The sequence below is a fragment of the Nannospalax galili genome, unplaced genomic scaffold (assembly GCF_000622305.1).
Source record: "Nannospalax galili isolate Female #2095 unplaced genomic scaffold, S.galili_v1.0 scaffold340, whole genome shotgun sequence".
Lineage (NCBI taxonomy): Eukaryota > Metazoa > Chordata > Mammalia > Rodentia > Spalacidae > Nannospalax > Nannospalax galili.
In genome coordinates this window covers 87696-101128 of record NW_008347519.1, presented here as the reverse complement: position 1 = coordinate 101128, position 13433 = coordinate 87696, and the positions used below count along the sequence as shown (strand labels likewise).

The following is a 13433-nucleotide window of genomic DNA, read 5'->3' as shown; positions in this document are numbered from 1 at the left end:
ATAATAATAATAATAAATTTTAATTAAAAAGAATGGACCAAGCCGGGTGTGGTGGCATACACCTTTAATCCCAGCACTCGGGAGGCAAAGAAAGGTGGATCTCTGTGAGTTCAAGGCCAGCCTAGTTTACATAGTGAGCGCTAGGCTAGCTGAGGCTACAGGGAGACCCTGTCTCAAAAAGAAAAAAAAAAAAAAAAAAAAGAATGGACCAAGAACAAAGTCAGATGCCTGTACTTGAATCCTTGAATCAAGGAGCCATGCTCAGTGCCTGTTTTTCTAGGGGATACCTCCCCACACCCACAGACGGATTTAGGTACTCACTGATACAACATGATATTTGATTTCTGCTGCTGATCTATGATCTCATCAGGGACTGCAGGCTTGATAATGGAGCGTCGACCAAGGGTATCCTGAAGGACCGTCATCAGCTCTGGGCTGGCTGCCTCCTTGTCTCCCTCGATCACTCCTATTTCAGCACGGCCCCCTCGCTCCCTGTCCCGAATGTCCTTTGCCAGAAGCATAGCCTGCCAAAGAAGCCCATGGAAGCACTCAATTCACTCAACACCCATTTCTTCCTGATGGCTTTGGTGGCAACAGTCAGGATTCTAGATAAGAGTTACCCTGAGCCGGGCGTGGTGGCGCACGCCTTTAATCCCAGCACTTGGGAGGCAGAGGCAGGCAGATCTTTGTGAGTTTGAGGCCAGCCTGGTCTACATAGTGAGTTCCAGGACAGCTGGGGCTACAGGGAGACCCTGTCTCAAAAAGACAAACAAACAACAAAAAAGGAGTTACTCCGACACTGAGGAGCCCTGGGGTGAGTCATGCCCTTGACTTGTCTGTGAAACAGAGTCTACTCTAAGGCAGGGGTCTACTTGGGAGATCAGTCATCATGGAAAGAAAAGGGAGAAGGCACGCAGAAGAGGAGCCCAGCTCCGTGACCAGATCTGAGGTGTGTTTGTGTGGTGACTCTGAGCTGAGAAAGAGCCAGACCTTGAGGCGCTCGCCACTGTTGCTCTCTGGGCCATTCCACTGGATGAGAACCTTCCCAAGGTCCAGCAAGAAGACATCACCTCGGTTAAAACTGTCCCAGCTTACTTCCACCTGCAAATGAGAGGTCACTGCTGTTCAGGGGGTTCTGTAGGTACTGGGGTAGGAGGGCTAGCCCAGGACAGTCAATGGGCGGGACTTACCTCCGTGGCGCTGATGTTTCTCTTCCCCTTCACATGCAGCAACCGCTTCACGTCATAGGTGTTGGTCTCCATGTGTTTCATCCCAGAGGCTATACCTCCCTTTTTATAACTGAGGGAACATGATCCAGTTATTTGTTGGGCACCTGCTATGTGCTAGGTCCTAGGGAGTTCTTGAGAATTACATACAATAATTACATACAGACATCAGTCTCAGCCCATGTGGGTTATGACAAGGAATGAATAAAATATAAGTGCAGACACTGTGCTGCTGTCCCAGAAGTCGTTTCAGTGACTAGAGGCCAGGGCCATCTTCGCTAAAAGGACATTTGAGCTGAGATACAATGAGTAGTCAGCAACAACCAGAGGAGTAGTGTTCCAGCAGAGGCAACCCGGGTGGTACAGACCCTGTTGTATGGAAGGGCTTATTTTGTAAGTACCTGAATACTGGTGTGCAATGGGAAGAGGGCGCGAGTTGGGCAGAGGCAAAACCATTCAGAACAGACACCATGGCCTTTAGACCATCTACCCCAGGAATTAAGCCTTCTTTCTCCCAGCATGAAACCAGTCATCATTATTTATTTATTTGTTTATCTATCTATCTATCTATCTATCTATCTATCTATCTATCTATCTATCTATCATCTATCTATCTATCTATCTATCTGTCATCTATCATCTATCTATCATCTATCTATTATTTATTTATTTGTGTGAGTGTTTTGCTTGCATGTATGTAAGTGTACCACATGTGTACAATGCCTGTTGAGGCCAGAGAAGGGTGTCGGATTCCCTGGAACTGGAGTTACAGAGGGTTGTTAGCTGCCATATGAGTGCTGGGAACTGAACTGGGGTCCTCTGCAAGAGCAGCCAGTGCTCTTAACCCCTGAACCATCTCTTCAGGCCCTAGTTATCTTACACTTTAAGGAGCTGCCCCAGGCAATATTGGAGTAAAGGGGCTGGTCTTTAAGTTCCTTGGTGACTCAGTGTAGTGCTGTGTCCTACAGGACTTCAGTAAAGAGTACTGACCTATGAGAAACTGGCCTCAACCTCTGGCCCAGCTCAGAATTCTGGAATTCACAGGAATTCTATTTGCTAGGTTTTTTCCCCTTGTTTTGCCTTTTAAAGCCCAGGCTGGTTCTCAAGCTTGGTACATAGCCAAGAATGACCTAGAGCCTCTGACCCTCCTACTTCCACCTCCCAAATTGGGATCACAGGTGTGCCACCATACCCCTTTCATGTTAAATGTCTATGTGTTCCATTTTATCCATGTGCCCACTCCCACTTCTCTCTGCCACATCTTCCATTCTGACAGTTTAACATCCCTCATTCTAGTAAAACGTGTCCTAATGCTTATGTATATAGTTTTGATAAAACGGAAGTTGGCATTCTGTTATGTATCTCAGTGTGTGACTTTGTTAACTAGGCACCATGTCTTTGAGAGGTGTTCATGTGTGCTAGGTTTGTGTTTAATCTGTTGCTGCCAGTGCACATGTTTTTTGTGTTTTTTTGTTTTGAGACAGATCCCCCTGTAGCCTCAGCTGGCCTGGAAGTCACTATGTAGACCAGGCTGGCCTCTGTCTCACAGACATCCACCTGCCTCTGCTTCCTCAGTGCTGGGACTAAAGTCATGTGCCACCATGCCCAGCTTCAGTGTACCTCTTATCTCTATGATAAGCACCTATGCTCCCCACAACTTCCTATCACCAGAAATGCACTGTCGAGAACTGTCTGGTTCATGAGTCCTTATAGATCTAGGTATGCGAGGATCTTTTTGAGTTATGCATTGAGAAATAGGATTCACCTTAGTGGCACCAGTTACCCTTTGGAATGCAGTGGAGTCCACATTCCCACTGCAGCTGTGAGGCTCTGGTTCTCTATAGTCTGTCTAGCACTTGGCACCACCCCACTCTAATTTGTGCTACTCTGATGGGTGAAAGTGATAGCTTTGCTTTGCATCTCTTGAGTTACCTCTTCATGTGTGTACTGAGCCTTGGGGTTTCCTCTTCTGTAAACTGCATATCTGTCCCTGCTCTGTGTATCACTACTCACATGATGCCCTGCTTGAAGTAGCCACGGAAGGTATCTGACTCGTGATACTGGACCTCTCGATGTTGCACAGGACTGCCTCCAAGGTAGTCATCCAGCTGTGTGGTGTAGATGGCTGCACAGCTCTGCTCATCCTGAGATGAGTCCTTCCCGATCCAAAAATGGATGTTCTGGGAGAGAAGACTGCCTGCTTTCCGGGTCTAGGAGGTAGCCAGAGAGGTCAGGTCAGAGCCCAGCTCACCTCTGTTTTGCTGATGACCTCTCTGGTGTGGGAAGATCGCAGCATGCAATAGCTTATGCCCTGCTCTACAGGGTTACAGGACAAGACCCTGTCTTATAAGTAGACTTCTGGGCTTTTTTCTATCCCTAGAGTGGGTACCAGCATTGCCTTGACCCATTTGTAGACCTGCTATTGAGGCTCAAGCTTTGGCCCAATTCCTTCCCATATTTGGGGAAGTTGACCGTTCATTGTTCCAAAAATAAGTGGGGTATCTTTCTCCAGCTGGACTGCACGCTGAATTTACAGGTCCCCAGCACACACACGGCTGTCAGCACTATGGTGTGGCTACTGTTTCCTTCATTAGAAGAAGCACTCTTTTTTTCCCCCCCAGTTTGGTGTTTTAAAATATTTTTTAAAAATATTTAATTTTTTATTTTTATTTTATGTGTATGCGTGCATTGCCTGTGTGTAGGTAAGTGCACCTGTGTGGTGCAATGCCTGCGGAGGACAGAAGAGGCTGTCGGATCCCCTGGAACTGGAGTTATTGATGGTTGTTAGCTGCCATGTGGGTGCTGGGAATTGTACCCAGGTCCTCTGCAAGAGCAGCCAGTGCTCTTTACCACTGAGCCATCTCTCCAGCCCCAAAGTTTGTTTGTTTTTTTTGAGACAGGGTCTTATGTAGCCTAGGCTGACCTCAAACTTGCTGAAGCTGGCCTTGAACTACTGATCCTTCTGCCCCTACCTCTCAAGTGCTGGGATTATAGGTGTGAACAAGTTCCATACTTTTTTTGGTTTTTGGAGACAAGGTCTTTCCTTTTAGCCAAGGCTGGCCTGGAACTTACTATGTGGCCCAGGATGGTCTTGAAATTGTGATCCTCTTCCCCAGCCTCCTGAGTGCTGTGATTATGGGCATGTACCATCACACCTGGCTTTCAATGAGTACTTTGAAGCCAGAGACAGGTTTTGTATTTGTCTGGCCTTCCTTCACACCACTTTAGTGAGAAGTGCTGCTGGGGGCAGCTTGTGGTGGTTCAGACACTCTCTGGTGCAAAATTCTGGAGGCCTACTCTGCATGCCTTGAGAAAGAATGGAGGCAGGTACCAGGAACCCCACTTCTTTCCTCACCAGCAGAGCCTTCAACAATCTGGGAACTGGCTATTGGGGAAGGAACTCTGGGAAGTGTGGAGGACGGCACTCACCGAGAGGATGATGTAGCAGTCTCCTTCGTAGAAGCTGCCATGGGCACTCAGGGGCACCAGCGCCAGCTCCATTTTCTAGGACAGGTGTATATACAGCTGTGCTTCCTCTGTCCTCCCTTCCCCACAGTCTTCCTCTCCCCTGTCACCTGGCACAGGTGGTAAAAGAGATGGCCCCCCCACCCCCTGCCAACAGGGCAGGTGCCCGGCACAGGATTCATATGGCTACCACTGTGGTTTCTGGGAGTTCTGTCTGAATCTGTTCTGGTGTCCCTCCCTCTGTGGCCTCCCCATGTTCTGCTTGGTCTCCTGTGCTCTGGAAAGTCTTGTGAGCCCCCTGTAGCCTGAGACCTGGGAAAGAGCTGGATGTAACTACCAGGTAAAAAACCTCCTCCGGGCATTCCTGCCAGTACATCTGCCCTTTGCTCCCAACGCCGACCACCTAGAGCCACCAGGTTGTCCTGAAGGAAGACTGGGAGCCTGTGCAGGAGATGAAGCTGAGGGCATAGAGCATGCCATCAGTACACAGGACTCCATGCTGAGTGGCCCATATTCAGAGTCTGGGTTGAGATCCTGATTAGTCACTGCTCTGTCCAGGAGGGCCATTCACATGGCCTCAGATATAAATTACCCTTTTAAAAAAATATTTTATTTATTATTTTTATTTTATGTGTATGAGTGTATTGCCTTCATGTATGTGAGTGCACCCGTGTTGTGCAATGCTGTGGATGTCAGAAGAGGGCTTCGGACTCCCCTGGAACTGGAGTTAAGGACGATTTGTAGCCGCCATGTGGGTGCTGGGAATCCAACCTGGGTCCTCTGCAAGAGCACTCAGTGCTCTTAACCACTGAGCCATCATCTCTCCAGCCCCCAGATGTAAATCACCTTTACTCTTTCCAAGTGAGGTATGCCTGCAGCCCTACTTGTGTGTGCTCTATGCAAAATGTGGATGCTAAATGTGAAAAAGTTAAATATACAGTTTTCAGAAGCCCATTTTAGTACCTATTCATAAATTAAAAAAATATTTTATAATGTTTTATTTCATGTGTTATGAGTGTATTGCCTGAATATGTAAGTGCACCTGTATCGTGCAATGCCTAGAAGAGGGCATCAGATTCCCTGGAACTGGAGTTACAAACAGCTGTTAGCCCCCATGCGGGTGCTGGGAATTGAACACAGGTCTTCTGTGAGAGCAGTCAGTGCTCTTAACTGCTGAGTCATATCTCCAGCCCCTCATAATTTTTTTACATTTATTTATTGGATGTGCAACAGCGTGCCTGTGGAGGTCAAAGGAAAGCTTAAAGGAGTCGGTTCTTTCCTTCAGCCAGGAGGGGTCTGGGGATTGAACTCAGGTCATCAGGCTTGGCTGCATACACTTTCACCCACTGAGCCATCTTGCCAGCCCTTCCTATTCATTTTTAAGTAAATAGGAGAGTGGCCTGGGCTTTTCACAAGCCTTGAGATGCTTTCCAGGAAGCTGTGAGTCACACTTCAGAACTGAGGAGTGTGAAGGGAGGTGTCTCCTGTGGGGTTTATATAGCAGCAACTGACGAGGTAGACTATGGTGCATGGGGGGGGCATCTTGATATCTGGTGGGTGCACCCAGGCGAGAGTTCAGAGCTCAGAGCCACCCAGAGGGGACCAAGCCCAGGGGGTGAAAGGATGAACAACGCCCATCTCTGCAGCACCCTACTTTTAGGAATTGGTGTTATGAAAATGATACGTTCCATTTCTCTGACCAATAGCCAGGAATCTCCTGGGAGAAGACCCATTTCCAAGACATTTATGCAAGTGAAAACTCACTGAGCAGACGGCTGGATAAAGGACAAGCTTAGTTTTGCTTGGGGCCCAGCCTGCCAAGTTTTAAGTAGTGGGAGGAAGAAGGTTGGGAAAACTTGCACTTTGATTCTGCCCTTTACTAGCCATGGGTTCAGATCCCAGCAGCCAGGGACGGGTAAGCCTCCTGCCCAGCTCACCTCAATTCTCCAGGTGATGATCCCGGGGTCATTGCCCACAGCCTTGAAGGCACTGCTCAGAGACATAGCGCTTGTCTTCCAGGAACTGAAACATCACAGAGCCAGAGGTGATGCCCCTCACAGGGCACAGGGACCCACAGCTTCTGCTAAGACCCTTCCCAATCTCATTAACCTTCCTGCTGTGTATCTTTTTGGTGTATCTCCCCCTCACACCCCATTTGCTGTGGTAGTTTAAGTTCACAAGATGACCTGCCTGGGCTGTCCTCACCCCCAAGTTTTGTTTCCCACCCATTGCTTCCTTGGTTAAGAACCCTGGTAATATCAAGGCATGTTTCTTTTTCCTTCCTTTTAGAAAAAGTGTGTGTGTGTTATGTGCATGTGTCCTGGGAAGACAGAGCTGTTGGAGCCCCTGGAGCTGGAGTTACAGGTGATGGTGAGCAGCCCAACCTGGGTACTTGGAATAGAACTTGGGACCTCTGGAAGAGCAGTATGTGTTCTTAACCACTGAGCCATCTCTCTAGCCCCTACGATGACTATTTCCTAAGGGTGGTAAATGTTAAACTTCATTGATTCACTTTGCATACATTATTACCTCATTTAATTCTCGGGCGGTGCTCATATTTTCTTCAGGTTACCTTCCTGAGGCTTGGAGGTAAATAACATGCTTAAGGCACCCACCAGAATGGGATCCATATTTGATCTTTTCAAGTTCATTTTATTTTTATTAACTTGGGGCCTAGCCACATAGCCTAGGTTGGCCTCAAATTCCGTTTGCCTCTGTCTCTTGAGTGCTGGGATTTCTGGCTTGCACCACCAGACCCAGTTCCATATCTTTTTTTCCTATCTGATCTTAAAATCCTGTGCTTTTTGCCATTTTTGCATAGTGCCACCCTTCTTAAAATTGTCTAAGCTCAGCAGTTCATGGAGAAGAAATCCAGTCAGAAAAAGTATTTCCCAACAGTCACCTTCATTCACTCTGAGTCCTTGCTCTTCCTAGATTCCCTGGAGAGATCCTCTCCCGTCATCTTACCTGTTTTTTTTGTTGTGTGGGTTTTTCGTTTTTTTTTTTTTTTTTTTTTTTGTAAATTGTCCTAAACCTGTAACAATCCTTCTTACATTTATCATGATGAATATATTCCCTGGTCTTACAGAAAAAAAGGAGACTATAAATGACAGGACCTGGGACAAAGGGCTCAGGGCTGCCAGCGGAGTGTGGGGGGGGTAGGTGTGGCCTGGTCTTGCATGTGGGCAGATGGCTTCCTTGTCCCACCCACACAGATCCAGACTTCTCTGGAAGACTTGCCCTCAGAGAACTTAAGGGGTCTCCAGATTCCACAGGGTGGAATTAGGCAGGCTGAGGAGGGAAGGAGAGGTAAGACGACCCTGGGATCTTGTACTTTCTATAGTCAAAGTGTGGCTTGGGTTATTCAACACCAGTACATGTTCAAGGTCCCAGAGAAGCTTTGTATACGTCTCCCTCAATCAGACCTACTCTTGGGAGCTTGCAATCTGACACATACCTAATGAAGCTAAGTTAGTTTCTCCAGAGGCAAAGAAATAGGGTGGATGGATTCATACACGATTAAGAAAAACAAAATTTCCAAAAAGAAAAGAAAAACAAAATCACCTAGTGTGGAGCTTATAGATTTTTGTTATTTGGGCTACTGGTAGATTTGATATCCCCAGCACTGCCCCACCCCTTTAAAAAAGGAGCACATCTGATCATTCTTTTCTCGAGGAAACCAGGTTTGGACAGTATATGCCATTTTCTCTTTCAGAGTTCAGCAAAACAAAATAAAAAACCACCGAAGAGCCAAGTCCCTTTGTGTACTGGCCTACAGCAGAGCTATGATGTGGAACTGCCTGTGTTTGAGGATTTAATTTGATAACTTGTGCTGCCCCACCCTTTGCTACTCAGAATTGCCGGGAAATAATTGTTCATGTTTTCTTTAGACCCTAGTTTTCAGTCATTCAAGTCAAATGCATGACCCAATTCAGGGAAGGGGACCAGGGCCAATGAATTCTGGTAAAACCAAACTAACTGGCATTAGCCAGTGAGTCTCAGAGCCCCAACATGGCAGTCTCATTTGTCAACAGGGACTCTTGTTTTCGCTGTTTTAAAGGAGCTCACTGGGCCAGGGACCCAAATGCATGAACTTGCTAGAAAACCCATTTCCACCCATAATATCAAAGTCCCTCATAGCTGAGTCCTGGTCTCTCTCCCTAAGTCCTTATCAGGTCCTGAGAGGGCGGCAGAGATTCTGAGTTTGGGATGCCCTTTGGGGATTACAGGTTAAGTCAGTGGTTTGTAATCTCGGAGGTGCCCCTACAGATGGAGCCCAAGCAGAAGAGAATGGTTTAAACTTCTCTGTTGCCTCGTGTCCAGGGAGGAACAGATGAGAGGTGTCCCACCTCCCACCCACAGCCTTGAAAATATGAAAAGTAGGCTCTAAAAAGGGTCTCTATAGGAAATTTGTAAAACCGGTCACAAACTCTCAGTTCAACCTTTCAAAAGCTTCATGCTAGGAGACAAAACCAAAGGCACTTTCCAAGTTCTCTTCTTTTCCTTTCTACCTCATTTGGGAGGATTTTCTGACTGACAAGCACCTATAAGCCAGAGATCTTACCTTGCCTTCTCTCAGTCTTGTTTTCTGACAAAGCAGCAGCGAGAGAACTAAGCTATCCGAAAGCTGGAGGCTTTGGGTCCCGCAACCTTGGCTCAGCAATGGCTGCAGGCTCTGGGTTATATTTGCTTGTGTTTGCATCTTACGCATTTTCCTAGCACTGGCCAATCATCGTCAACCTAGCCCTGGGCTTGACTTATTCAAACCAGAGGGAAAGCTTTATCTGTTCCTATTCAAAACAGCAAAAGCAAGAGCAGACTTTTAAAGGCTTCTTTTTAACTCTAGCTCCACGCCCCGATCTATTGATTTTTTTTAAAGTGCACAGCCTATCAATAATGCAGGAAGAGGGAAGATATGAAATTTGCCATATTGTAGCTATGAATGCATTATACTGATGACTGTCGACTGGCTGGATCTGCTTGCTATGTGCCTGGACATTCAGGACGGCAGGGGCCTGAGATGCTTCAGGGTCTTTCTCAGAGGAAAGGAGTCTAGGAGGGTCAGAAGGGCTTTGCTCCTTGGAGTCTTTACCAATCATCTTCAGTCCCATCAACATAGAAGTGCCTATGTGCCAGAAAGCCATGCTAGGCTCTGTATTTTGGGACTCCTGGTTTGGCTGCATTGGGTGAGCACAGGGGCATCCAATTCCCCGAGGGCTTCAGTTTGTGTCCAAGAGTCAATAGTCAATATATGCTTGTTAAGCACTTGGAGGTGTAAGAGTCGGCTCTGAAAGGGGCCATGAAGAGCTGTGTCCAACCTCTGTAACCCTGACCAAAAGCCCAGTGCTTGCTCTGCTGGGTGCTCGAGCTTAGTAACCATAGGACCATAAGGGAAGGACAGTGCCCACTGAGTGTCCACATGAGCAGTGGTAAGGTAAGAAAGCAGCTCCCATTCTTGGATAGGTTTTAAAACCAGCCTTTATTAACTGTAAGTAATACAAATATTCCAAAAATATAAACAGACACTTAATTGCGTCCTACATTTCAAGTTTTTGAATACAACAAATTTATCAAATCATGAAGCAAGGTAGTCAGAATCCCATAGCTCACAGTGGGAAGCAGACCCCTCCCCTCCAAATGGCATCTTGAAAGGGGAAATGGGCAAACATGGGGTAATTACAGGCAAAGAACCTCACCAGCCTAAGGGGAGGGCTACTCCAGGGGCAAGCAGGCCCCACACGGAAGGGGTGGGGCAGCTGGCCAGACCTGTGACCTCTTCTCCCTTGGTTATGTGCATTCACTGGTGATTTAAAAAAAAAGGAAAAGGGGGCTGGGGATGTAGCTCAGTCAGTAGAGTGCTTGCTTAGCATGTGTGAAGTCCTGGATTCCACCCCAGTACCACATAACAGGGTATGGTGGTGTACCTGTAATCCCAGCACTTAGGAGGTGGAGGCAGGATGATCAGAAATTCAAGATCACTGTTGACTATCTAATGAGTTCAAGCCCCAGCCTAGGATTCATGAGACCCTGGTCCTTAAAAAAAAGAGAAAGGTGAAAAGCTGACAAGGTCACTGAAGAACAGCTGTGGTTAAGTAGCTCAAAGGGAAAACCAGCTCATTATCCTCAGACACTTAGCCAGGCTGGTACACCGGGTGCAGAACAGCCATGTCTGGCACTGCCCTGCTAACGAGGCCTCTGACAGGGCAGGGTAGTGGATCACACAGGACCCATTTCCCAGGGAATACCTGCCTTGAAACTCCCATGCTTTGAGTACAAAGCAGCCTCTCTGAGCCATTGTCGATGGGGGTGGGGATGTGTGTACATTTACATAAAAATCTTTGGGAGGCAGGAGGGAGTGAAACAGAAGGTCCCTGGTTAAATGAAGGCAAATTCACTCAACCTCTCTAATTAGGGACCCATGGGCCTACAGTGTTCCCTCTACAATGTGCAGAGTAGAAACCCTTACCTGGCCCTTTACCAAACTGGTCCTGTGTCCAAAGCTCCCCCTATAAGAGGGACACGAACATCAGGCTTTTGATTTAGAAGCCCAATCAGAGAGACACACTGTGTCCCTGAAGAGGCACCTTAAAGAACTGAACCTGGCAGGCGGGCAGATTCCTGGCACGGCTTGAGTTGCTGCTGACACCAGGCCTGGTGGCCTACTGACTCCTGAAGACTAATCTGAAATTGGGAGGGCTGGTGGCAAGCCCTGTAACAGACTGGGATGAACTGGCTCCCTTCCAATCTTGCCCTCCTCTAAAAGTGGGTCTGCCTGATTCCTCAAGGAACATTTCGCAAGCATCGCTTGCCCCTAAGACACTGGAATTAGCAAGTGGACACAGGTAATGACCTTTGGCTGGCTCTGGTCCACAAGGGCAGATCCTGGTTAGATTTGGAAAGAGGGGAGTAGGGATGGCATCTCTGTAGAAAACTGCAGGTGCCAAGAGGGGTTCCGATGGCAGAGGCCAACAAAGCTGGGGCTTCATGCGGAAGCAGGGAAACTCCCATCATGCCACCCTGGGCTTTGGTCATGGATTACACTCCAATCACTTGCACATGCCTAACAGGAAAGGCGAGTAGGTATAGGCTCTTCCTCCACATTGAAAAGCATGGAGATCCAAAACAGGGCAGGAAGGGTCCTTGAAACTCAATCAGCTGTGGACCTCTTATTGCTTAGTTGGAAGTTTGGCTGGACCAAATGGTAGAAGACTTGGCCAAGGGCTAGCCTTGGGAGAAGGGCCCCTCCTGGGGGGTTAGGATGGCAGTGAGACTAGGGCCTAGACCTGAAGCCACAGCCTAACTCCCATGTTCCCTCAGGAGCTGGTGTTCTAGTACTGGGAGCCCTCTTCCCACCACCGCGGCAGGACCACACAGGCACCAGTGAATGATGCTAGGGCAATGGCATGAACTTGGGGGCTCTGTTCCACTCTGTGTCACCAAAGAGAAAGACAGTCTTAGAATAAGGAGGAAGGCTGCCCAATGCTAGAGGGATGCCAGCCAGCAGGTCAGCCAGCACTCAGAACAGAGTTCCAACACCAGGCTTTCTCGAAACTGGTTAGTTCCTGAGGTTCCACCTAGTGTGTAGAAACTAAAAAAATCTAATTGTATGAGTCCTGAGTGGGTGGTAGACCCAGGTGTTCTGACACCTGCCTCCAGGGAAGCAGAGTCAGGGATCCAAACTCCCTCCCACCCTAGAAAGAGGGATGAGAGTCCTACCCAGCCCTGGGGCAAGCCACGATTAAGGCAGTGATGCTGAGGCGGGGCTCCCTTTAAGGGAGCCCTTGTGCTCCCAATTACATCAGCACTTCCCCTTTTGTTTTCCACCCTGGGGAAACTTCCATTTTAAAACTAATTTTTAAAGCATTCACTGTGGAGACCCTTTGAAAGCAGACCTCCAGTGAGGGCCTCGCTCACTCCTGTTACCAGAGGCAGGAGGAGGAATGTACCCATTTGGCAAACCAAATGACAGCAACACCTACAACAGAAAAGCAGTTCTCTCAAAGTCCTGGAGAGGAAGAGCAACAGCCAGGAAAGATGGAGACTGTACCAGACAGGACTAGGCCAGGCCAGGCCCCCAGAGAAGATAGAACAGGAAAGAGCCTTGCTTAGGAGGAGGGGCTGGGGGAGCCTAGCAGCCCTTTCCAGCCTTTGGAGCTAATGTACTTGAGCCAGTACCAACAGAGAATCCCTGACCTGGAAAGCAGCTGAGTTGACACGAGTTATGCTTAGATTTATGTCTTCCCTGTACCCCAGCACCTCCCACATTCATTTCAAGCCCAGGACTGAGGCTTGGCCAGCAACAAACCAGGCCCACCACTCCACGTTTAGAAAGAGAATTTTAAAACAGTCAAAAGAAGAGAAATCAGTTATCTGTCCTCTTCCAGGGCAGGGAGAAGACCTTCTTCCCCATGGAAGCAAGACTATGGCTAGGTACTGAAGAAGGCTGGCCTGGGGGAGACACAGAAAGGGCCCATGGCAGGCACTCTGCTAGAGCCGAATGCCAGTCCTTGGGCCACAGGACCCGCTGGCAGCAAGAGTACTGGTTCTTTCAACACGTTCTCATCTTCTTGCACAGATTCTTGAGAAGCATCCTTCTTCACCAGTGTGCCTGCCACACATAGGTGAACACAAAGGAGACGGACACACATGTGTGCGTGCACACACACACACACATCAATAATAGTAATGCAACCCTGCTTTTCCAGCCACAGATCACTAGAACAACTGTGACACAAGCCTCTC

General features: G+C 48.0%; 1 protein-coding gene across 1 annotated transcript in view; it reads right to left on the bottom strand.

Moving 5' to 3' along the window:
• The window catches only part of Avil (advillin), a 24165-nt gene extending 17448 nt beyond the window's left edge, over positions 1 to 6717 (bottom strand). The window contains exons 1-6 of the mRNA XM_008844036.1: positions 6629 to 6717; positions 4656 to 4730; positions 3240 to 3436; positions 1191 to 1299; positions 991 to 1101; positions 322 to 524 (exon numbers count right to left, since the gene is read on the bottom strand). Of these exons, the coding sequence (XP_008842258.1) occupies positions 322 to 524; positions 991 to 1101; positions 1191 to 1299; positions 3240 to 3436; positions 4656 to 4730; positions 6629 to 6694 (761 nt within the window). The 5' untranslated portion in view covers positions 6695 to 6717. The remainder of the gene's footprint in view (positions 1 to 321; positions 525 to 990; positions 1102 to 1190; positions 1300 to 3239; positions 3437 to 4655; positions 4731 to 6628) is intronic.
• Positions 6718 to 13433: the final 6716 nt, after the last annotated feature.